At 43.0% G+C, this 26,267-nt stretch overlaps 3 protein-coding genes across 5 annotated transcripts in view; 2 read left to right on the top strand and 1 right to left on the bottom strand.

The window, feature by feature from the left end:
* The first annotated feature begins 332 nt into the window (after positions 1-332).
* LOC133230090 (small cysteine and glycine repeat-containing protein 9-like) lies at positions 333-848 on the top strand. Its single transcript, XM_061386994.1, has one exon. The coding sequence runs from the start codon at positions 360-362 to the stop codon at positions 669-671; it is 312 nt and encodes a 103-aa protein (XP_061242978.1). The 5' UTR covers positions 333-359; the 3' UTR covers positions 672-848.
* Positions 849-13,350: 12,502 nt separating this feature from the next.
* Positions 13,351-26,267, top strand: part of SLC19A3 (solute carrier family 19 member 3) — a 31,445-nt gene continuing 18,528 nt past the window's right edge. The window contains exons 1-2 of one of the 3 annotated variants that reach the window (XM_061386979.1): positions 13,351-13,437; positions 15,324-15,493. The gene's annotated coding sequence lies outside the window, so the exon portion shown is untranslated. Of the gene's footprint in view, positions 13,438-15,323; positions 15,494-18,896; positions 19,903-26,267 lie in introns of those variants that run through there. The other 2 variants (XM_061386969.1, XM_061386964.1) reach the window with 2 other exon arrangements.
* Positions 16,847-18,920, bottom strand: LOC133230071 (stress-induced-phosphoprotein 1-like). Its single transcript, XM_061386955.1, is given in 2 exon segments — positions 16,847-17,911; positions 17,913-18,920. Coding segments are annotated over 2 exon segments (1,623 nt in total). The 5' UTR covers positions 18,845-18,920; the 3' UTR covers positions 16,847-17,220.

The following is a 26,267-nucleotide window of genomic DNA, read 5'->3' as shown; positions in this document are numbered from 1 at the left end:
AAGTTTTCATCAAATGAAACTCACGGGAGGGTTAGACTTGCACTTAAAAACTGCTAGACAAAAACAAAATTTAACATTTTAGAAGCATGCTGTTTTATTAGAAGCATAACCCGAGGAAGGGGTCAATGCTAAAATAAGCAGTTGGATGAGGTCAGCGATGTTTCACAAGGAAATAGCCTCGAGGTCTGGTGAAACTCTCCAGAGGAAGCTGGTGGAAACCATAACAAAGGAAGTGGTCACTTGCTCTATGTTAAGCCCTGAAGATGGTATTTAAGGGAGGGCCCCTGAGACAAAGGGCGTCAGACCTCCCTCCCTTCCTGAGTCTCCCTCCTCACCTCTCCTGAGTCCAAGTCCTCACCATGGGCTGCTGTGGTTGTGGAAGTTGTGGTGGCTGCAGTGGTGGCTGTGGCAGTGGCTGTGGTGGTGGCTGCGGTGGTGGCTGTGGCAGTGGCTGTGGTGGTGGCTGTGGCAGCTGCAACAGCTGCAGATGCTACCGGGTGGGCTGCTGCACCACCTGCTGCCCCTGCTGCTATGGCTGCTGTGGGGGCTGCTGCAGCGTCCCCGTGGTCTGCTGCCACCGCCGTACCTGCAGCTGCAACTCGTGTGGCTGTGGCGGTGGGAAGGGCTGTTGCCAGCAGAAGAGCTGCTGCCAGAAGCAATGCTGCCACTGAGTGGCTGGTGGGCTCTGCCTCCCAGGGTAAGAGATGTTGGGAGCACAGCTCACAGCGTTTGGTAAGACTTCTCCTCGGACTTCCCTGGTGGCTCTGATGGTAAAGAATCTGCCTGCAATGCAACAGACCCAGGTTCAGTCTCTGGGTCAGGAAGATCCCCTGGAGAAAGGAATGGCAACCCACTCCTGTATTCTTGCCTGGAGAATTCCTTTGACAGAGGAGCCTGGTGGGCTACAGTCCATGGGGTTGGGTCACAAAGAGTCGGACACAAGTGAGTGACTAATACTTTGATTTTTCTTTTTCCCTCCATCCCTCCCGCCCACTTCCTCCTGTCCCAGGTACCTGGCTGCCTTGTAACTGATGGTTCTGCCCCTTTACTCTGAGGTTTCAGGGCTTGTTCTTTCCCGTTAGTGTGGTATCATGATGACATTAATTTCTTCTCCCTGTATCTTCAGAACTCAGCATACGGAGGTATCTATTCTCTGTCACCTTTGTATTTTTTGTCTCCACTTGGGGAAAAAAAAAGATGAAAGATGACCATATATTATCAACATTAGTGCTTGGGAACACAGCCACTCATGTCAAAAATCTATTTATATTATAAATATGACAAAATAAAATAATGATGGTAATAATTCATTTTTTTAGAAAACATTACATTTGATGGACTTTTTGTTCTATTCTATTGTCCATTTACTAATTTTTCCCCTGTTTCAGTATTGTTAAAAAAAAAAAAAAGGAACTTTTTCTTAATTAAAAGTGATCTTTATTCTGATATGTCTCTCTGGACTATGAGATAGATACCTGCCCATGGGTGATCCAAGAGCACAAAAGACAAAAGGTGATACCCAAAGATTGGGATAAGTTTCAGTTAATGGATGATTAGTTCTCTACTATCCTATATCTGGGTTTATAATAAAGATAGGAATTTGGGGGAAGTCCCCAACCTTTGGTTGTCAATATCTTTGAGGGAAGTTCCTAGGCTCTCCTACAGATGCTGCTGTGACATCTGTGTCTGCAACTGAGTTCTGGCTTTAGGAGTTGACTGCACCAGTCTTCAGAGGTCAGAGCTTCACTCCCTCGTTCCATGTGTTTCTTACTCTCATTCAGCAAGCATGGGCTGTATTAGGCTAGATATTCAGCCAAGTACTAGAGGTCTGAGACTAAACAATCCTTTGCCCACAAGGAGTAGACATCTCAGAGGAAAACGGAGAGTCAATTACAATATAGCTTTGTATTTCAGTTTTCTTTGGTCACTTTTCTCCAGGATGGATCCTACATCAGCAATCCAAATAGATTTGGGGGGTACATAACTGCAGCCACTGTGCTTAGTACCAATGTAAGAGACACTCAATTCATTTCCTGGATAAGCCAATCAAGGAAATAGTTGATACTTTTCACAAGGCTTTTCACCCAGCCTCCCAGCTGACCAGTTCCTCCTCCCTAATAACAACCCCCCCCCTCCTTTTTCCTTTCTCCTTCCTCTTCAGCCTCCTCTGTAGCTCCATTCCCAACATTGGTACCCAAGGCCCAAGCCTTCATCTTCTTCTCCATCGTTCTATGCCCTCATCTGGCCTCTACTATTTTTTCTTTCCCATGGTACTCAACACTGCCTAACATACCATATAACCCATAAATTTACCATGCTTACCCTTTGTCATTCCCTCCGCCTCACCCCGCACCCAACAAGAATGTACAAAGCAAACATTCTCACTCTTTTGTTCACTGACCTATTTCTGGCACCTAGGATAGTCCCTGGTACGAGTCCAGTTCAGCTCAGTCGCTCATGTCCAACTCTTTGCGATTCCATGAATTTCAGCATGCCAGGCCTCCCTGTCCATCACCAACTCCTGGAGTTCACTCAAACTCATGTCCACCGAGTCGGTGATACCATCCAGCCATCTCATCCTCTGTCATCCCCTTCTCCTCCTGCCCTCAATCCCTCCCAGCATCAGAGTCTTTTCCAATGAGTCAACTCTTCGCATGAGGTGGCCAAAGTACTGGAGTTTCAGCTTTAGCATCATTCCTTCCAAAGAACACCCAGGACTGATCTCCTTTAGAATGGACTGGTTGGATCTCCTTGCAGTCCAAGGGACTCTCAAGAGTCGTCTCCAACACCACAGTTGTATATACTCAATAAATAGTTTTGTAATGAAGAGATGATTTTTCAAAAAGTGTTTAATCATGGAAAATGTCAAACATACACAAAGGCGGAGAATAGTACAAGAAACACCTAAGAACCATCACCTGAGAAAACAACTGTTAACGTATGGCTCATCCCTTGTCATCTATGCCCTCCTCCACACCCCTCCCATCACCGGATCATCCAGACCAGAATCCCCACGTCATCTCCGCAGCAAATATGTTCACATTTCTGGGAACAAATGGATTCCTCGTCATCTCTCTCTGACTTAGACTATGGCTAAGAGCTATCCGAGGAATGCGGCAATAAACTTCTCAGGGTCCAAAGCGAAGTGGTCTCTCAGGAAATCATTTAGAGGAAAACATGATACCCTCACCTCTAAGAAAACTTCAGCTTTCCCTGGGAGGGCCCTACAACTTATTCTTTGCCACTTCCTAGGACCATCTTGCTAACTTATAGGCAGACTTCTTAAAAAAATCACAGGAGGATGAGAATAGAAAATCCAAACCTATAGGATAGTGACCCAAGACACCTGGGGAGACCTTTAATCAATGTCACTTCTCACTACTAGCCTTCAGAACCAAGCACTGTTCATCTTTGGGGAGAGTTTTCTGTTTCAGCAACAGATACATGAGGGGAGCTGCCCGTGAGAACGGGGTCCTTTGTCCAAAGGACACAGCTCTGGGAGCTGCCTCAGTCCTTGAGGGTTTGCTTGCAAACACAGCTCTCTGTCCCGCCACCCCAGAGATTAGGCGCTTATTTACTGCAGGCACCTGGAGTTCTGTGCAAACTTCTCACGCACAGAGAAATGTTATCTGGTGTAAGAAATAATAACAGGGAGCCATTCCCATGCTCTCAAGATTTCTTGTGACTGTTTGTAAGATGTATAGGCCAACCAGGAAAAAATGTCAACTGTCTTGTCTTTCTCACGCTTTTCTGTATAAATATGAGATGCTGAATAAAGTTGGTGTCAGACTGCGTCCCTTCGTGGAGACGTGTCTGAACCTCTCGACCCCATCTTTGTTGTAGTCTCTTGCTTTAGTTTCTTTCTTAGCCCCGCCGTGCACGTTCTCGAGACCTGATCGACTTTGCTGGCTGGCACCGGCAGGTGGCACCCGAACAGGGACTCGGGAATCGGAGCACAACGACGGCCGCTGCCCGCCAAGATTGAGGTAAGTAAAGAGGAATTCCTAATTAATTAAAGTAAAGGGCAGGGAGGGTGATTGTCGAGAGTAATAAATCATGGGACAAGGCAATAGCCGCCAGTTATTTGTACATATGTTGAAAACTATGTTAAAAGGTAGGGGAATTCATGTAAATAAGTTACAGCTAGAAAAGTTTTTACTTTTTATAGAAGAGGTTTGTCCCTGGTTTCCAGAAGAAGGAACAGTTAGTCTGGAAACTTGGAAAAAAGTAGGAAAACAATTGCAGACGTATTATTCCTTACATGGTCCCAATCGTGTTCCTATGGATGCTTTTTCTTTGTGGACTCTCATAAGAGACTGTCTGGATCCTGAACATGAGGGACATAAAATTCAAACGGCTCTCAGAGATTCCACAGGACCCGAAGTTGCAGAGCCTTCTGCCCCTCCGCCTGAGCCGCTTTATGCTGTGCCTAAGGGAACAGCTTGTAAGGCTGGAGGGAGTGATGATGTGTTAAGCTCTGATGAACAGAAAGAGTTAAATGAACAAGCAGCTCAGTACCATAGAGAGGGATATGCCTTGGGAGATGATGGTTAACATGAAATCCCCCTCGGGAAAAGGGGAATTAAAGCATTCAGGGCTTTCTGAAGAACAGCTGGAAAATTTAATTCAGAAGATTGTTATAACAGTAAAAAAGGATACACAGGGATATTCCCACTCCAGCCAGCCTGCGCCTCCAACATATCCTCCCTCGGTTCTTGCTGGACTCGATCCACCTCCGCCTTTCGTAGAACCGAGAGAGCTTATATCTATCCCTGCTTCTTTGCCCGGTGAAAACATAAAAATTAAAAGTGAGATATTATTATCTCCTCTTCAACAAGCGATTAAGCGAGCTAATGAAAAAGGAAAACATATTCCCGAGTTTTCAGAAATCTATCCAGTATTTGAAAATGCTCAACAGCAGAGGTATTATGAACCGCTGCCCTTTAAGCAACTGAAAGAGTTAAAAATGGCTTGTGCACAATATGGCCCGACTGCGCCGTTTACTCAGGCTATTATAGAGGCTTTAGGAAATCAAAATCTGCCACCTAATGATTGGAAACAGGTTGCTCAGGCTTGTTTATCTGGAGGAGATTATTTACTATGAAAATCTGAGTTTGCTGAACAGTGTGGGATCACAGCTGATATCAATCGGCAACAGGGACTGAACACCACTTATGAAATGATGGTGGGAGAGGGAAAATATCGAGACACTAATAGTCAACTTAATTATTTGCCTGGAGCCTACCCTCAGATTAGTGCTTCGGCTCTACGAGCATGGAAAAAACTTCCAAATTCTGATTAAAAGACCAAAGATTTATCTAAAATTAGCCAGGGGCCAGATGAACCATATCAGGATTTTGTTGCCCGCCTACTTGAGACAATTGGTAAAATGATAAGAGATGAGCAGGCGGGGATGGTGTTGACTAAACAGCTTGCTTATGAAAATGCCAATTCGGCTTGTCAAGCTGCTCTGAGACCTTACAGGAAAAAGGGAGGCTTATCTGACTATATACGGATTTGTGCTGATATTGGCCCTTCGTACATTCAAGGCATAACTTTGGCCGCGGCAGTACAAAGAAAGACAGTCAAAGAAGTACTGTATCAACAACAAAAGCAGGATAAAACTAGTGGTCGGCTTCGAGTCCCTGGCTCTGGCTGCTTTTCTTGTGGCCACATGGGTCATCAGGCCACCCACTGCCCACAGAAACAGGCCCGGAGACCTGCTCAAACCCCTAACCTTTGTCCTAGGTGTAAGAAAGGCAAACACTGGGCAAAAGATCGCCGTTCTAAAACTGACTTACAGGGAAAGCCACTTCCTCCAGTCTCGGGAAACTGGGTGAGGGGCCAGCCCCAGGCCCCGAAACAATGTTATGGGGCAATACAAAATCTGACCAAATTGGAGATGCTTCAAGGCCAAAACGCATAATTGTTACCGAGTTGTTCAGAACAACTGCAGAGAGTACAAGATTGGACCTCAGTTCCTCCACCTACACAGTATTAACTCCTGAAATGGGCATGCAGGCTTTACCAACTGGAATTTTTGGCCCTCTTCCAAAGAACACTATGGGCCTCCTATTGGAGAGAAGCAGTACTACGATGAAAGGTTTATTAGTAGCCCCTGGAGTCATAGACTCTGATTATATGGGTGAAATAAAAATTATGGCCCATTCACCACATGGCATAACAGTAATACAATCTGGTCAACGTGTTGCTCAATTAATTCTACTTCCTACAATTCCAGTTGGAAAAGCCATTAAGCAAGAATGAGGATCCCGAGGTTTCAGGTCTTCAGACGCTTATTGGATTCAGGCCATTAATAAACAGCGCCCTGAGCTTCTACTGTATATTCAAGAAAAGCCTTTTAAAGGTATTTTGGATACTGGTACAGATGTTTCCGTCATATCTCAAAAACATTGGCCTGATAAATGGCCTAAGCAGGTTGTAATTTCTACTTTACAAGACATTGGGCAATCACACAACCCAGAACAGAGTTCAACCTTTTTAAAATGGAGGGACGAAAAAAGGCATGAAAGACATTTTCAACCTTATGTTTTGCCAAGACTGCCGGTTAATCTATGGGAGAGAGATGTTATGATGAATATGGGGGTATATCTTTATAGTCCAGATAAAAAGATTAGTAATCAATTGTTAGACCAAGGCCTTTTACCCCATCAGGGTTTGGGGATAAATTCACAAGGGCCTTTACAACCCCTGATCCCTGCAGTTAAAAATGATAAAAAAAGGTATAAGATGTTTTTAGGAGGGGTCATTGATTGTCCTGCAATCCATGCTGATCCAATAAAATGAAAGTCTGACGATGCAGTATGGGTTGATCAGTGGCCCCTATCAGTAAAAAAGATCACGGCCGCCAATCAGCTTGTGCAAGAACAGCTTGCTCTCGGCCATATTACCCCCTCAAATTCACCTTGGAATTCACCTATTTTTGTCATTAAAAAGAAAACAGGTAAGTGGAGGCTATTACAAGATTTACAAAAGGTTAATGAAACAATGGAATTGATGGGCCCCCTTCAGCCGGGGTTGCCTACCCCCATGGCCATTCCAAAAAATACTCACAAGATTATTATTGACTTAAAAGACTGCTTTTATACTATTCCCCTTGCCACTAATGACTGTCAAAGATTTGCTTTTAGTGTCCCTTCTACAAATTATAAAGAACCTATGAAAAGATATCAGTGACAAGTTTTACCTCAGGGAATGGCTAATAGTCCTACTCTCTGTCAGAAATTTGTTACTCAAGCTTTAAAAACCACTAGGTCCTTGTACTCCCAAATATATATTATTCATTATATAGATGATATTCTTTTGACATATCAAGATGAAGAGTTGCTATTAACAACATTCGCTTATATGCAAACTACATTACAGGATTATGGTTTGATTATCGCAACAGAAAAGGTGCAGCGCTTCCCCCCCCATTCTTATTTGGGGTTTTTTTCTGGAAAAAAAATGGTTTCGAGCTCAAAAGATAGAGATTCATAAAGATAACCTGGTTACCTTGAATGATTTCCAAAAACTGTTGAGATATTAATTAGATAAGACCTTACTTGAAGCTAACTACAGGGAAAATAAAGCCTCTTTTTGACATTCTGAAAGGTGATCCTGATCCAACTTCTCCCCGAACTCTGACTCTGGAGAGAAGACAAGCCTTAGATAAAGTTGAACAGGCCCTGTCTAAACAACAAGCTACTTATTGCGACTATACTCAAGAATGGGGTTTATATATTCTTCCTACTAAACATGCTCCTACAGCAGTCTTATTCCAAGGATTGCCTTTAAGATGGCTTCACTTGCCTGCCTCTCCCTCTCGGGTACTAACCCCCTATTATGATTTGGTTGCTGCCCTAATAGCTCTTGGGCAGTCAGAATCCACTATATATCTAAAAAGAGACCCACATTTTATATGTGTTCCATTTTCTAATATTCAGCAGGACTGGCTGTTTCAGGTTAGCGACAATTGGGTTATTGCCTTAGCTGGTTTTAGTAGACGGCTTGATAATCATCATTATCTCTCGGATAAAATTTTACAATTTGCTCACTATCACCAATTTCTCTTCCCAAAAATCATTGTTTCTCAGCCCCTTGCCGACGCCCTAACTGTATTTACTGATGGCTCTTCTAATAGAATAGCTAGTTTGATTATACAGGACAATATTGCCACCTGGCGTACTAATTATAAGTCCACTCAAGAAGTAGAACTATTTGCCGTTTTTCAGGCTCTATTGCAAATTTCTGCTCCATTTAATTTATATTCTGACAGTCAATATATCATAAGAGCCTTAAACACTATTGAGACTGTTCCATTTATTGGTACCCTAAATTCTACTATCCAAACTCTTTTTCATGATATACAACATTTAATTTGCCCCAGAGTTAATAAATGCTATTTCGGTCATATTCGTACTCACTCTAGACTTCCTAGACCTTTAACAGGAGACAATGCTTTGACTGACGAAGCTACATGTATGATATTTCCTTAATTGGAACAAATGGCAAAAACTTCTCACAGCTTACACCATCAAAACAGCAATAGCTTAAGACTTCAATCTGACATTACTCAAAAAGCTACCAGACAGATTGTTAAACAATGTCAAACATGTCCTCAATTTTTTAGTGTCCCCCATTATGGAGTTAATCCCCGAAGATTGCTGCCAAACGATATATGACAAATAGATGTTACCCATATTCCTAAATTTGATAAACAAAAATTTGTTCATGTTACTATTGACACCTTCTCTGGCTTTTTACATACCTCTCTACAATCCGGAGAAGCTAGCAAACATTGTATAGCTCATTACATTAAATGTTTTGCTATTATGAGAACCCCTAAAACCATAAAAACAGACAATGGTCCAAGATACACTGGAAAAAATTTTCAATTATTTGTACACAATTGTCTATCTCACATAAAACAGGTATCCCTTATAATCCTCAAGGTCAAGAAATCATTGAACAGACACATCAAACTCTCAAACATCAATTACAAAAACTATAGAAGGGGAAATTGTATCTCAATACCCCCTCCAACTCTCTAAACCATGCTTTATTTGTTCTAAATTTTTATAATTAGACATAAGTGGCTGTTCAACAGCACAGCGATTTTGGAACTTTGATGCGCAAACAATAAGACCTAAAGTCTTTTGGAAAGACTTACTTGTGGGAAAACGGTATGGACCAGATCCTGTACTAATTTGGGGACAAGGGCATGTTTGTGTTTTCCCACAGGATGCCGAAGCGCCGCGCTGGCTGCCGGAAAGGTTGATACGCACGGCGGAGACAATCTCTAGCAAACCAGATGAGAAGATTGACGATTCAAGAACATGATGAATTACCATCTCGGCAACAACTTCAGGCATTGATGCGAGAGGCACAGAATCGTGTTGCTGTGCAGGGCGATCCGATATCGCCTTTAAGCTTCCTGATAACCTTATTAATTATCTTAAATCAGATTAATACTGCACATTCTGAAGAATATTCAAGTGCTTACTGGGCTTATTTTCCCGACCCTCCCCTTCTCCAACCGGTGGGCTGGGAGGGATGGTCCATTCCCATATACACTAATGATACTGTGGTTTTGGGTGGATTTTCAGATAAACATATTATTCCTAATCAAGTTAATTTCTCTTATCATGGAGTGTTTGATCGTTACCTATTTGTCTGTCTAGATATTTTAATTCAATAGGATGCCTTTTTGTTGGGGAGTCAGGACATGCTGATTATGACAATGGTTGGAGCCTGTATATTCCTGGAGTAACGAAAGAGTCTGGAATTCCTCAACATCATAATAAAACTGGTCCTTTAGATATTCCTTTCTGCAACTTTGGAACAAAGGGAAGAGTCACTGCTGCACCATGGAAACTGTGTAGAGATGGAACTGCTACAGTTTATAACATATCTGGGACAAATGAGTCATTGTGAGACTGGTCTCCAGACTCAGCCCGAAACCCTGGAGCTCAAGATAATAAAAACTTTACATCCCGTATTTGAAATTTGGGCGGCTCCAAAGTGTTCCAAACAAAAATCTGGAAACTAGCTGCCACCCTTAGATGTGAGGGTTCCTACCTTCAGGTGGGATCGAAAGTGAGACAGGGTTATTTGTGGAATCTCACCATCAGATACCCTCGTACATGTGTGCCTCACCCTTATGCTTTACTAGTAAGATCTGTAAAAATACAACCTGGGTTACAATATTATAATGTAACTTGGAAAAATTGTACCTTAACTAACTGCGTTAGGAGAATTACTAATCAAACTAGGGTTCTAGTTTTAAGACAGCCTGCTTTTGTTACGGTTCCTGTAAAGATTAATGGGTCTTGGTATGACAAAAAAGGACTTAAACTTTGGGAAAAAGTAGAGGGTGCCTTAATGTGTTATCACAGGTAAATAGGGTTAATAATTCTGAGATTTGTAGCTTTGGTAACCCTTATTGCTTCCTCGATTACTGCAGCCCTGTCTCCTTGGCACAATCAGTGCAAACTGCAACTTTTGTTAATAATCTGGCACAAAATACATCCGTTGCCCTGGGGACTCAGAAAAATATTGACAAAAAGCTAGAAGATCGATTGAATGCCCTTTATGATGTTGTAAAATTTTTAGGTAAAGAGGTTCAAAGTATAAAGTTGAGATTATGAGTACAATGTCATGCTGATTTTCGATGGATCTGTGTTACTCCCAAAAAATATAATGGTAGTATAACTGCTTGGGATAAGGTGAAAGCTCATTTAGAAGGTATTTGGCATAATGAAAATATTTCCTTAGATTTGCTGCATCTACATCAGGAAATAATGAACATTGAAAATGCACCTAGACCTGATTTGGATGTTGCAAAAAGAGCTGAGTCTTTTGTTAAAGAACTTTTTCGACATGTACCTACTGTCAATAGTATTTGGTACTTGGGAGCAGCCATAGGAGGACTATTCTTAATAATTTTAACTGTTTTATTTCTTGCACCTTGTTTAATTAAAAAACTGATTGATGATCTATGGATGATAAAGGCTTCCATCTACGGAAATGGTCTGCGGTTAAAAGAACATAAGCGTGCGCCTATATACAAAGAAAGGGGGAGATGCGGGGAGCTGCCCGTGAGAATGGGGTCCTTTGTCCAAAGGACACAGCTCTGGGAGCTGCCTCAGTCCTTGAGGGTTTGCTTGCAAACATAGCTCTCTGTCCCGCCACCCCAGAGATTAGGCGCTTATTTACTGCAGGCACCTGGAATTCTGTGCAAACTTTTCACGCACAGAGAAATGTTATCTGGTGTAAGAAATAATAACAGGGAGCCATTCCCATGCTCTCAAGATTTCTTGTGACTGTTTGTAAGATGTATAGGCCAACCAAGAAAAAATGTCAACTGTCTTGTCTTTCTCACGCTCTTCTGTATAAATATGAGATGCTGAATAAAGTTGGTGTCAGACTGTGTCCCTTCGTGGAGACGTGTCTGAACCTCTCGACCCTATCTTTGTTGTAGTCTCTTGCTTTAGTTTCTTTCTTAGCCCCGCTGTGCACGTTCTTGAGACCTGATCGACTTTGCCGGCTGGCACCGGAAGATACAGAAAATAATTTTTTTTTAATCCATTTACCAATGAGAATTTCATAATGCTTTTTTAAAAAATCTGGACTTCCCTGATAGCTTAGTTGGTAAAGAATCCACCTGCAATGCAGGAGACCCCGGTTCAATTTCTGGGTCAGGAAGATCCACTGGAGAAGGGATAGGCTACCCACTTCAGTATTCTTGGGCTTCCCTTGTGGCTCAGCTGGTAAAGAACCACCTGCAATGCAGGAGACCTGAGTTTGATCCCTCGGTTGGGAAGATCCACTGGAGAAGGGAAAGGCTACCTACTCTAGTACTCTGGCCTGGAGAATTCCATGGACTGTGTAGTCCATGGAGTTGCAAAGAGTCAGATATGACTGAGCAACTTTCACACTACACAATACTCACACTATGCTTCATAAACAGTATTTAATAAATGAACTATTTGTTTTAGAAAATTCCAAAGCACCAGAAAACCGCTCCACCCACCACCTTTAAAACCAAAATCAAGACTCAAGAGAGAGGGGACATATGTATACTTATGGCTACTGTATGGCAGTTCAGTTCAGTCATGTCTGACTCTTTGCGACCACATGGACTGTGGCACACCAGGCCTCCCTGTCCATCACCAACTCCCAGAGTTTACTCAAACTCATGTCCATTGAGTCGGTGATGCCATCCAACCATCTCATCCTCTGTCGTCCCCTTCTCCTCCCATCTTCGATATTTCCCAGCATCAGGGTCTTTTCCAATGAGTCAGTTCTTCACATCAGGTGGCCGAAGTATTGGAGTTTCAGCTTCAGAATCAGTCCTTCCAATGAATATTCAGGACTGATTTCCTTTAGGATGGACTGGTTGGATCTCCTTGCTGTCCAAGAGACTCTCAAGAGTCTTCTCCAACACCACAGTTCAAAAGCATCAATTCTTTGGTGCTCAGCTTTCTTTATAGTCCAACTCTCTCATCCATACAAAGCAATTATCCTCCAATTAAAAAGCAGAAACAGAACCAGTGATTATAAACACAACCTGACAAAGATAACCTGACAAAAATCTAGGCTTCTATATTTAACAGTCTTATTTCCTCGATCATCTTATTTGCAAAACTGGATCATGGCTGAATCTCTCTCATAAGCTTCCAGAATAAATGGATTTATGATGTTGTTCAGTGGTGTCCGACTCTTTGAGACCCCATGAAATGCAGCATACCAGCCTTCCCTGTGTTTCACTATCTCCCAGAGTTTGCTCAAATTCATGTCCATTGAGTGGATGATGCTATCTAACCATCTCATCCTCTGTCGCCCTCTTCTCCTTTGCCTTCAATCTTTCCTGGCATGAGGGTCTTTTCCAATGAGTTGCTTATTCACATCAGGTGGCCAAAGTATTGGAGCGTCAGGTTCAGCATCAGTCCTCCCACTGACTATTTAGGGTTGATTTCCTTCCAGATTGACTAGCTTGATCTCCTTGCAAATTTACACGAAATGTCATATTTAAAAGCAGATGATTGGCACTGCTCCCAGTGTCTCTTGCGCTGTCACACTGGGTATCAAGCGAGTATGGATACACTACTTTCAGTTAGTCTTTCTGCATACAGAGGTGTTTGCCCACAAACCGCGGATTCCCGCCTCCAGTTTAAAGGTTCTGGAAGCTTGTGAAGAGCACTCGAAAAACGTTGGAGCGGGGTTTCCGACTCCTAGTAGGGCCGGCTCCGCCTCCGCCCCGCCCATGGCCCCGCTCCAGCCCGGTCCCGGCCCCGCCCACCACCCCGCCTCGCCCACGGCCCCGCGCTACCTTTAGATCCTGGTTCACTGGACCGGACTGGCGAGGTTGCTGGTCCCCCGAACTTGATAACCCAGGCTGTGAGCGAGTTGGTGAGCAGAAATCCCCTGCTGTAGGTAAGGATGTCTCTGGGAGGTAAATTAATTGATGAAACAGATACCTTCATCCTTCGGCAGCCTTGTCTCCCCTCCCCCACCGCTGGGAGCGTGAGGGGGCGGGCACCTGCGCTGCCGCGGGCGGGTTCAGACTGGCCTGGGTTACACGCCACCCCCGCCCCCCACCCCCAGCCCTTGGCGGACTGCCAGCTCCTTCCTGCTGCGGCTCCCCTGGGATCCTCAGCCCTGCCAAACACAGTGCTGAGACGCGCACAAGTAGATTTGGCTACAATTGTTACTCTCAACCATCTGGAAAAAACAGATTACATAAAACCAGAATTCTGATACAGGGCCAGCATTCCCCATGGTTACATCCATGGTCACAGATTTTTAACTGTAAAGAAATCTTAAAGCACAATTCTGAATCCTCATCCAAGAATGTCGAAGAGGTCCTAGTGAGGGAAAGAACGGAAACTTTGAAGTTAGGAGATCTGGGATCCTGTTGAGACGACTGTGATTGAAGTTAACAAATAACGCAACGTGTACCTTACAATGATACTCTGGAAAGGATACCATTCATCAAATAACGTGTATAACAATGACTCATCAAGACCTTGTTGCCGCGGTAAATATGCAAAAACTTTGAGCTTGTGGAGTGCTTAAAATTTTTCAAGGGTAATGGAAATAATATTTATAAAAATACACAGAAGAGTTTTCCGTCTGCAGACATCAGAGTCTCCTGAGGTAGAAGATGTATTTCATTAAGATATATATTTTAAAGAGCCGTAAACATAACTTCCAGATACAGACATACTTCCCTTTATTGAGTTTTATATACAAACTGGAGGTTTGGGCAACCTCACCTCTGCGAGCAAGTCTATCCGCACAATAGTTCCAGCAGCATTTGCTCCCTTCTGTGTCTGTCCCTTTTGGTAATTTTTGCAGTATTTCTGACTTTAAATTATTATTGTATTTGTTACGGTGGTCTGTGAGTTTTGCTGTTACTCCCACTATTTGCTGAAGGCTCACATGATGGTTAACATTTTTCTTACTGAAGTATTTTTAAATCAAGGTATGAACATGGGTTTTTTTAGACATAATGCTATTGCATGCTTAATAGGCTACAATATAGTGTAAACATAAATTTTTACATGTCCTGGGAAAGGAAAAAGCTCCAGTGACTCTCCTTATTGCAATATTTGCTTTATTGGGGTGGTCTGGAACTGAACCCATGGTAGCTGGGAAGTATGCTGGTATGTTTTTCTTCAGACTATCTTAGTGGTAGCTGAAATGGACAAAAATACTAGTTTCTTTCAGTCATTATTGGTTATCGGCCAACAGTGGTGTCTCAAGTTTGGGTAATGGTAAATGCAATTCAAGCGTAAATATTTAAAGGTGAATTGATTTGGCTCTCTTCCCAGGTGGCGCTGTGCTTAGTCTCTCAGTCATGTCCCACTCTTTGTGACCCCATGAACTGCAGCCCGCCAGGTTCCTCTGTCCATGGGGATTCTCCAGACAAGAATACTGGAGTGGATTGCCATGTCCTCCTTCAGGTCATCTTCCCAACCCAGGTATTAAACCCAGGTCTCCTACATTGCAGGTGGATTCTTTACTGTCTAAGCCACCAAGGAAGCTAGTGGGAGACAAAAGAGATAATGGGTTCCATCCCGGAGTAGGAAATGGCAATCTGCTGGAGTAGGAAATGGCAGCCCACTCCAGTATTCTTGCCTGGAAAATCCCATGGACAGAGGAGCATGGTGGGCTACAGTCCATGGGGCCACAGAGAGTCAGACACAACAGAGCAACCAAGCGTGCACACACTCAGAGACACGTATACAACCTTAGCAGTTTAGGTGAAATGAACTACTGTGTGTGTTTCTGGAAATTACTGTCTCTGAACTATGCAGGCCCAGCTGTGTTCATTCTGGTTGGATTTGCAATGCCTGCCTGTATGAGGGCAACGTGAAGGGAGGTGGACTGATTCCCTCATAGGGGCCGAGAACCAGATGGAGCAGCTCCTGAGGCAACCTAATGCGGTAGATGTGATTATCTACATTTTAAGAGGTGGCTCGGAAAGGTAGGTTACTTGCTACAAACAAGGGTGGGGCAAGGAGGAACATGGGCTTCAGACTCCAAAGTCTCTTTCCACAGGACCATACTGATCACAGCAAACCCAAACCTAGGCAGAGGGGCGGGGTTGGGGAGGGGGGATTAAATAAACGAGCTTAAGGCTGGGCAGTCTGTAGTGAGATGTCAAAATATTAAAGCTGATTTGGTAGTTTTAACAACTAGTCCCATATCATTTAAATTCAGAAGAGTAAATCAGAGGTTATGTGCATAGGGCCGAGGCACAGCAAATACTTAACAAGTATTAAAAGATAATTTTCAGAAAGAAATAGTCATGACTCATACAGATATAAAATAAATGCATGCAATAAAGATTTTATTAACTCATTAATAAGGAAACTGGGACCCGGATTCAATCCCTGGGTCGGAAAGGTCCCCTGGAGAAAGAAATGGCACCCCACTCCAGTACTATTGCCTGGAAAATCCCATGGACAGAGGAGCCTGGTAGGCTACAGTCCATGGGGTCACAAAGAGTCAGACACGACTGAGCAACTCCACTCCACTTAAAGCTGTTAGAACCAGATCAAAGAAGAATCCCTGAAATTGGTACATTTATAGGTCAGGAATGTTGAAATGGAGGTAAAACTGGTTTTCCATGGAAGAGAGGGGCAAAAGGCTATGTCTTCCTTGGATAGAACTCATTTTCATGTCTACAGACAAGAGTTCTTTCACATTGCCTGTGAGTTATTACAATTCAGGGCTCAGTCGCTCAGTCATGTCTGACTCTTGGTGACCCCATGGACTGTAGCCCACCAGGCTACTCTGTCCATGAGATTTCTCAGGCAGAAATCCTGGAGTGGGTTGCCTTTTCCTTCTCCAGGGGATCTCCCCAACCCAGGGAAAGAACCCATGTCTCCTGCATTGGCAGGTGGATTCTTAAACCCCTGAGCCATCAGGGAAGCCCGAGTTACTACAGAGTTGTAAAATAGCTCAAACAATGCCTAGGTTTTCCTTGAAACACCACTTTCCCCTCCACTTCCACCCACTCCGTATTTTTGACTAGTTACCACACTGCATTTCAGTGACAGGATGTGATGGTTGACTTCTATCAAAGTCTTCCACCAGTTTAAATAGGAATGGTTAAATAGGAATATCCATCCAGCTACATCAGACACCAGATTTATCTAACCATAGACACACAGAGAATAAACAATCTGAGAGGGGATGATCAATTTATCAACAAATGTTTTGTGCAAATTAAAAAAAAAAAGTGATGCCAAATATGATAAAATAAGACTTGAAGCATGTATTTTATTTTATTTTATTTATTTATTTATTTTTTTTATAACCACGCCTGACTGGCTTGTTTTATTGGAGAAGAGGACGTGGAGTTAACAATGTGAATGAAGACAGTTGGGACCTGAGGTTGGGAAGAACACCCTCCCCTCCCCATACAAGCCCACTGCCCCAAATAAAAAATAACCAACTATGGGAGAGCAGCCGAGACAGCGACTGGGGGGCAGGGGAAGGACCATGCGTGTGCTGGGAGGGCCCAGAGGCAGCAGCTGCACGAATGCGCGAGTGTAAGTCTCTGAATCTTCCATGTAGGTCTGTATAAATATATAGATACGCTGTTCGCTTGTCGCCCCTTCTCTTCCTTCTGCTCCATGCTGCGTGCCACGGTCCCAGCTCCTCTTTCCACATGAGGGCGAAGGGAAGGGGATGATGCGCAAGTCATCACCGGATGGCTATCAGACCCACATCCATCAGCTTCTGGATCTTCTGTGCTATCACAGGGTTCTTTAAGTGTTCGCTGAGCGCCTGGGGGTCCTTCTGCATCTGTTCCAGGATGAGCCGCATGGCCGGGTCACTCATTATTTGCTGCACCTCCGGGTCGGCCATGGCCCGCCGCTTCACGTCCTCGGGGCTGTCATGTCGGTTATACTGGGCCATCATGCAGCACTGGTAACCATCTGCGGCCTCCTTGCAGTTAGAGTCCAGGTCGAGTGCTTTCTGGTAGACATCCATGGCTTTCGTGTAGTCCTTCATCGCCTCCAGGGCAGCTGCTTTCCGGGTATAACCCTTGATGAAGGTTGGCTCCAGCTGGATGCACTCCTCACAGTCCTTGAGCGCCAGCTGGAACTCCAGGAGCTTGGTGTAGCAGGCAGCTCGGTTGCTGTACAGCTTGGCGTCTTTGGGGTTCTGTTTGATGGCTTCCGTGTAGTGCTTCATGGCCTGGGGGTAGTCCCCTTTCTGAAAACACTCATTGCCTTTGTTCTTCTCCTCCAAGGCCAGGTCAGGGTTTATGTAGGCCAGCCACTCTTGCTCCTTCAAGATTTTCTCTGCCTGCTGGCATTTCTTGAGCACATCTGGGGTTCGGTGCTCTGCCAGAGACTTGTTATAGAAATGGATGGCATCCTTGTACTTTGAAGTAAAAGTTGCCAATTCGTGCATAAGCTTTGGCAATCTGTCGGTAGTCTTCTCGGTTTTCTCGCCCCACTTCAATGGCCTTCTCACAAAGCTCCCGGCATTGACCATAGTCACCCTTTTCGAAGTACACGGCTGCTTGGTTGGTTATGTACGTCATGTTGGTGGGATCCAGGTCTTTGGCTTTGTCGTAGTGCTTCAAGGCCGTGTCAAAGTCCTTCTTCTTGTAGGCTTCATTCCCCAGCTCTTTTTCTCTCAGCGCCTGCTTCTTATTCTCTGGAAGATCTTCTTCCATTGGCTCTGGTTTTGTCTCCTTTTTGGGAGGAGGTGGTGGTGGAGGTGTTGCAACTTCCTCCTCTTCATCCATACTGCCCAGATCAACTCCGAGCAGGACGCTAAGAGTAGTCATGATCCGGGGATCTTGCAGTTTCGTGCCCAGGTCGGACGGCTTGTTCCGCAGCTGCTCGATCAGTTCCCGGTAGGTAGGATCTGCGAGCAGAGTCTTGGTCCTGGGATCACTCTCCAACTTCTGGTACAGATTAGGCATGTTGAAAGGGTTCATGAATTTCCTTTCTGCCAGCCGGGCCTCCATATTCTGTAAACCTTCTTTGAGCTGAGGATTGTTTGCTTCATGTTTTAAACCCTCCTCATAGGTTTGCTTGGCTTCTTCAAATCGGTTTAAGAATTCAAGAGCCGCTGCTTTTCGTGAATAGCCCTTGCCCCAGTCAGGCTTCAGGTCAACGGTCTTGCAGCCGTCCTCGTAAGCCTTCTGGTAGTCTCCCTTCTTGGCATAAGCCGCGGAGCGATTGCTGTAGAGCACGTGGTTCTGGGGGTCTAACTTAATGGCTTCGGAGTAGCACTGCAGCGCATCGTCAATGTTGCCGGCACTCAGGGCCTTGTTGCCCTTCTCTTTGAGCTCATTTACCTGCTTCATAGCCCGGTCCGGAACCCCGTTGAATAGACTCCGTCGGCTCCGTGTTCCCAACCGCACGCCTGAAGCATGTATTTTAAAGGTCACTTGTATCTACTCTTGCTATGGTTTTGACCAAAAGCAGAACTACCTCAGCCTGAATATTGAATCTTATTGTTGTTGTTCAGTCGCTAAGTCGTGTCCAATTCTTTGGGACCCCATGGACTGTAATCCGCCAGGCTCCTTTGTCCATGGGATTTCCAAGGCAAGAATACTGGAGTGGGTTGCCGTTTCCTTTTCCAGGGGATCTTCCCGACCCAGGAATGGGACCTGAGTCTCCTGCATTGACAAGAGGATTCTTTACCATCTGAGCCACCTGGGAAGCATATTGAATATCTGGACCTAATTACTTTTTGAAGTGTGGATGCTTCATTTCAGTGAGGAGTCCATGGTTTTGGGTTTGATTTGTTTGGGAGGAGGGAGATACCTGAAGGATTATGAGTGGCTGATGGGTAATAGGGCTACTTCATAGTTTCCTGCGATTCTAAGTCACTTTGACAAAATTCTGGAGAAAGTAGATTACTTCAGTAATATTACTCAGAAGAAAGTGTTTTGATATGTTTACCTCCCTAATCATCTGTTGCAGAAGGGAATAGCAACCCACGCCAGTATTCTTGCCTGGGGAATTTCATGGACAGAGGAGCTGGCAGGCTACATACAGTTCATGGGGTCACAAAGAGTCAGATACAGCTGTGCAAGTAACTTTCACTTTCAATCATCTGTGTTTTAGAAAAATCTGAATCTCGATCTTATTCAACAGCATTCCAAAGAGGGTGGCTTCGGAAGAGGGTGGGTTCCAAGATACGAAAGCATTAGAAGGAGGTGTGGTTTGGTGCATATAAAGCCATTGCTCCTGACAACTCAGTTCTGAAGGAGGAGGACTTGAGACTCCAATGAAAGGAAGGGACATTGTGATAGGGACTCACAGCGGCTGCTGGCAGGAGGGAGCCAAAGTTGGATCTGAAGGCAGGAAATTGGACTAGGTTCTAGGAAGAAATAAGTTCAGGGCACAGAAGGAACAGGTAATTCTGACTCTATCTGTATTATTTTTTAGGATGTTATATGTGGTCAGACTTGCAAAGTTTGTTGGCCTGTCCTGAGTTTGATTTATGAGCCCTGTTTCCATTCTAATATTCTAGGACAGACCCAATTTCAAAGATGCTGTTCTATTTTCAGATTAAATTGAGGGCCTGCTCCAATGTAGAATTTGGGAAAACCTTAGTAGTTGCAGCAGTAGGAAAGTTCCAGGGCTTTGGAGAGTCATACACAGTAAAATGCTCTGATGGGGGGTGAAGGGGTGGTGGAAGGTAAGGGATATGTTTCTGTTAATTGAAGTATAATGTACATGCAATATACAAAGTATAGATTTTTAGGTTGAGTGTCTATAATTGCATACATGTATGTAACACTAGCATATCAGAACTTAGGATATTTCATTATCCCCAGAAAGTTCTCTCTTGTGCCTTTACAGACAGTTGCCACGTCCTGCCCCTCCTTCTAATTTTAATCAGTGGTGTATCATATAAGGATGTTTTTGTGTGTCTGGATTCTTTTTAGGCAGCATAATATTTGAGATTTACTTGTTTTAGTCCATGTATTAATGATTCACTCCTTTTTTAAAAATTACCTTTATTGAGGTGTATAATATACATAAAGTGCAAATAGATTCTGACAAATCTAAGTTTATAATCACCACTACAGTAAAAAAAATAATAATAATTTTTTTAAAAGAAAGGAAAAAAAAAAGATGTAGAGCTTTTTCATCACTCCAGAAAGTTCCCTTGTTCTACTGCAGTTAGTCCCCACCCCCATCTCCTACCCCATGCAACTACTGACCTAATTTCTATCACTACAGATTAGTAGTGCTTGTCTTAGGGCTTTATATGTATTAATGAAACTGTATGGCTTTGAGTCTTGGTTCTTTAGAACAGCATAATGTTTTCCACATTCACCCAAATTTTTGCAAATCATTCTTTTCTATTGCTGATTAAAATCAGTATTAGTTGCTTAAATATGCAGTATTGGTTATTCATTCACCTTTTAATGGACATTTCAGTTGCTTCCCTTTTTTTTTTTTTTTTACTATTATGAATCACATGAACTTTCTTATATAGATTGCCAAAAGGTTTTCCAAAGAATTGGTACCATTTCACTTTGTCCCAAGCAACTGTCTCAACCCAGTTGCACTAAATCTTTGTGAACATTTGGTAAGCTAGTGTTTTTGTACTCAGACCTTCTAGTGGTTATGAAGCATTTTCTGTGATTTTCCTTTCTGGTTTCTAAATGGTATCTCTTAAAGAGCAAATATGGTTTTTTAATGAAATTCCATTTATCTTTCTTTTTGTTTTAAGTTTAGTCCTTGTTGTCATTGCAATGAAATATTTACCAGCCCTGGTCATAAAGATCTGTTTTCTTCTAAATGGTACTCTCTGGTACTAGAGTCTATTATGTGAAATTAGTTTTTCTGTATGGAATGAAGTAGTGATAAGTATTAATGCATTTTAAATAAGATGAAGTCACAGCTAAAATGCAGTCAGTCTCTCAGTAGAAACTGCTGAAACCACTCTCCAACCTTGATTTTGCAACAGAGCAATAGTAGTTAAGCAATTCCCTGGAGTCACTTCCCCAGGCCTTCCTCCAGCATCAGCTTGCCTTGCTTAAGCAGACTTGGATTTGGATGTTTTACTCAAAATTATGTTCTCTTCTGTTTTAGTAGTAAATAGATTAAAAGGCATAATTAGTTGTTATACTCTGTCAGCAAAATGCAGATGTTTCACTTTTCAGTGATTAAATTTTTGGTTTGCGTCTGTCTGGCGAGGGGCTTGGTGTGGCAGGGTTGAAAAATCTAAAAGAGGAGCTTGAGTTTTTTGGAAAATGTAACAAATATTGGCCCTAACTCTATTTTCACAAAGGCTTTGGGCCTTGGGGAGTGAAGTAAAAGTGAAGTCGCTCAGTCGTGCCCGACTCTTAGCGACCCCATGGACTGCAGCCTATCAGGCTCCTCTGTCCCTGGGATTTTCCAGGCAAAAGTACTGGAGTCGGGTGCCATTGCCTTCTCCGTTGGGGAGTGAAGCCATTTGCAAATGTCATCTACTTCCCAGCTGCCCAGCCCCTTTGGAATTTAAAGGCTGTGTGATGCATGATCCCTTTGAATTACCTGTCTCATGCTGTGTTGTTTGAGATAGGTGTGAGATTCTGGAGAATAATGTGAAAATTAGGCCAGTCCCCTTCTCAGATGCTGGTTGTCTTGTCAAGCACCCTCTCAAAGGTGAATGGAACAATTAGTAAGGAGGGGTGGATGGGAATGGGGTAGAGACTGGGGCTTCTAGATAGTTTCCCTCTAAATTACCAGCATCTCAGCTAGTTCTGGCAGCATCTTCTAAACAAGCATGGAAGAGGATATGATAAAATGATTGCTTGGTGCTGACCCATCCCTTGTACTCTAGATAAATGTTCTGGGAAACTTCTGCAAAACCAGATTTGTAGGTCTTTGATCAGGTCACCTAGACCCCTGCCTCAGGGAGCCCCACAGCTCTGAAAACTGGCTCTGAGCAGAATTGCATCTTCTGGGAGTGGGTGGAGGAATCTAATCAACTAAGATTTTTAGCTAGGAAATCTACCCAGACCTCAAAGAACCAGAAAGCCCAGTTCTTGCTTTTTAATAGCTGCCTTCCTATGCAAATGAAAATATATATTTAGAAATACCTATGGTCATAAGAGTTTTTATGCATATACACAGCCTTTGGATTAGGAAACAGGACACTGCCCATGCCTAAAATTTAGATGAAGTTGTCATAGGCCCAATATGTTTCCCTGTGGCATATAGGAATAATACATGAAAAATTTTTGTGTGAACAAATGTGGAAAAGGTTTGTTCCACACAATGAGTCTACAAGTGAAGACTAACTGAAGTACATACAGCAAAGTGGAGGGTCTGGACTTTAAGAACCAAGAAATGTGAGTTCTGGGTTAACCTTGCAACTCCTTGAAAAGGAGTCAATTTTTTTGTTTGCTTTCCATTTAAAAAAGTTTCATTTTCCCCACATTGTAGAATTATAATGACAAATGAACTTCTTTTGCAGTCCATATAAGAAAATTGAGAGTTTCAGAGATGATATTATAAAATCCAGGAAATACCTAAGATTATTACTAAAGCTATGCACATTCATATGAAAAAGAATGTTTGCTTGAAAGCAGTTAGAAAGATTTAAGGATATGGTTAAATAACAGTAGAAATGGAAAAAGTCAATAACACAGCAATTCTTGGAATAAAAGAGAAGAGGAAAAACTGAACTCTATACCAAGACACTAAAAACATGCAAGAGATTGCATAGAAAGAAATTTTTTGAAGGCAGATGGAAACACCCAGCCCAACTGTTCATAGTTGAAAGACAAGTAAATCTTCATTTTTTTTTTCTTCAGGAAATAAATAAAAACTTATGAGCACCTCAAAGTGAAGTCAGATAAGACATGCCAGTAAAGAGATTATGTTAAGAAGGTTACCGCCCCCACATACCCTGAGAAAGGGAAGCAGCAGTAAAAATATGGGACCTTCGAGACCTAGATCCATGTCCAGTTCTAACTGTTGCCTCCTGACCTGCATACAGGTTTCTCAAGAGGCAGGTCAGGTGGTCTGGTGTTCCCATCTCTTTCAGAATTTTCCACAGTTTATTGTGATCCACACAGTCAAAGGCTTTGGCATAGTCAATAAAGCAGAAATAGATGTTTTTCTGGAACTCTCTTGCTTTTTCCATGATCCAGCAGATGTTGACAATTTGATCTCTGGTTCCTCTGCCTTTTCTAAAGCATCTGGAAGTTCACGGTTCACGTATTGCTGAAGCCTGGCTTGGAGAATTTTGAGCATTACTTTACTAGCATGTGAGATGAGTGCAATTGTGCGGTAGTTTGAGCATTCTTTGGCATTGTCTTTCTTTGGGATTGGAATGAAAACTGACCTTTTCCAGTCCTGTGGCCACTGCTGAGTTTTCCAAATGTGCTGGCATATTGAGTGCAGCACTTTCACAGCATCATCCTTCAGGATTTGAAATAGCTCCACTGGAATTCCATCACCTCCACTAGCTTTGTTCATAGTGATGCTTTTTAAGGCCCACTTGACTTCACAGTCCAGGATGTCTGGCTCTAGGTGAGTGATCATACCATCGTGATTATCTTGGTTGTGAAGTTTGAGTGAACTCTGGGAGTTGGTGATGGACAGGGAGGCCTGGCATGCTGCAATTCATGGGGTCACAGAGTCGGACACAACTGATCAACTGAACTGACTGAACTGAGACCTAGATCCACATGAGCGACTGAGAGATGCTGGAGACTTAAGAGTAGAATATGAAGGGACCCTGGTGAGATGGCTGTGGATTTTAATGAAAAATAATCATTATCTGCCTGCCAGCAAAAAGAGAAAAGAACATGTAGGTCCCAGAGTAGTTTAGGAGAGTCACTTCCAGTCGAAAAGGTGGTGGTGGTTTGGGGGCTTGTTCAAGAGCCCAAGGGCTGGCTGGTCACCCCAGTGGTGCACGTGGCAGTGTACGCCCAGGGCCTGTGTGATATGCTGCCTGTGTGTACAGATGGCACAACTAGATCTGGTCTGTGCGGCAGGCTGAGCCAGGAGACTGCCACCTGCCAGGGGCCACCGTGGCTCAGCAGTGACCAGAGGCTAAAGTTCAGTGCTCAGCTCACCTGTCAGCAGGAGCTCACCCTCCTAGGAGCACTCCAGGGTATCCCAGGCTCCAAATCTCTGTTGATTCATTCAGCCTCCCTTGTTACTTGCAGCATCTTCATTGTAGATTTCAAGTCATGGTAGCCTGATAGGCTGAATTTTGTTTGGAGACCATCTTTTTTTTTTCCTTTTTTCCCCCTCTTTCATCCTATTGCCTGCTGCAGTGTTTTTATACCTTTTTAAAAATGGTGATGGAGCATGGAAGTAATATGTGAGAATTGCTGCCACAGGAACAACTTTTGAAAGGGTTGTCATATTTGGAAAACACAGAAATGGGAAAGATAAGCATATTCTTTCAAAACTGCCAACTCAGAAAATCAATGTGATTCATATCCTCAGGTTAGATTCACTGAAGCAAAGGGAAGTTTAAAACACTCTTTAGGAGGAGGAGAATTTTGTGTGGAGTCCAAATGGAATGATAAATGGATAAAGTAGCAAGAGAACAGCTTTCTCAGGATGGTGCATTGCCATGAAGTCTGTGGGCATCCCAGACAGAACAGGTGTTCTATGATGACATAGACAGGTGAGTTTATTATGAGGGATGTGATTAGATATTTAGTTCTCTTCTTTCCTCTGCAACATCTAACCAAGTGGCTATATGCAGTAATGTAATGTAAAGTCCTGGTCATAAAGTTAACCCTTGAACAACATGGTTTTGTGCTGCATAGGTGTGCTTGGTCATAGACTTTTTTCAGTGGTAAGTACTACAGTAGAATACAGTCTGTTCGGTTGTATCCATGGATCCAGAATCGTGAATAGAGTAGAACAGTGGACCACAGAAAGCCAACTATAACTTCTACTCTGATTTTCAACTGTGTGAAAAGATGGCATCCCTAACCCCCTGTGGTTCAAGGATCAACTGTATTGATGAACTGATAATCCAAACTAAAGTTTTGGAAGAAACAGGCATACTCTGCAGTGCACTTTGATACTTAGTGTTTTTTATGAAACATTTTTTTTAATTCTATTGACAACCCACTAGAATTTTTTGACACTGACCATCTGAAAGACACAGTTCTAAAATAAATTGGAATTGGAATTCTGAGGATATAGCCAAGCAGTCTCAACACAGTATGAAAGGAAAGATTATTGACCTTGTAATTAGAAAAACTGAGTCCAAGTCCAGGTTTCGATGTTGGTTAAACATGAAAACCAGTGCAAATCTTGTCTCTGGCCCTTGGTTTCATTACATATAAAACAAGGACAATACCACCTCCTTTATCTACTTCATAAAATTTTCAGAAAAAAATTGAAATAATTGGCAGCCACTGAGGAAAACAATATGGAGAATCCTTTAAAACTAAAAATAGAATTACCGTATGATCCAGCAATTTCATTCCTGGGTATATAATCCAGAAAAAAATAAAAATACTAATTCAAAATGACACATGCATCCCAGTGTTTAGAGTGGCACTCTTTATAATAGCTAAGACATGGTAGCAGCCCAAGTACCCATCAACAGACAATTGAATTAAGAAGATGTGGTGTGCATATGTGCAATGGAATATTACCCATAGAAATACTACCATCTGCAGCAACATGAATGGACAGTATTATGCTTGGTGAAATAAGTCAGACTAAAACATGCTACATGATACCACTTGCATGTGGAATCCAAAACTTTATACAAATGAATGTGTATACAAAATAGAAACA

Source organism: Bos javanicus, chromosome 2 (assembly GCF_032452875.1).
Source record: "Bos javanicus breed banteng chromosome 2, ARS-OSU_banteng_1.0, whole genome shotgun sequence".
Classification (NCBI taxonomy): domain Eukaryota; kingdom Metazoa; phylum Chordata; class Mammalia; order Artiodactyla; family Bovidae; genus Bos; species Bos javanicus.
The sequence above is the reverse complement of the archived record's forward strand: the minus strand, read 5'-3'. Positions and strand labels throughout refer to the sequence as shown.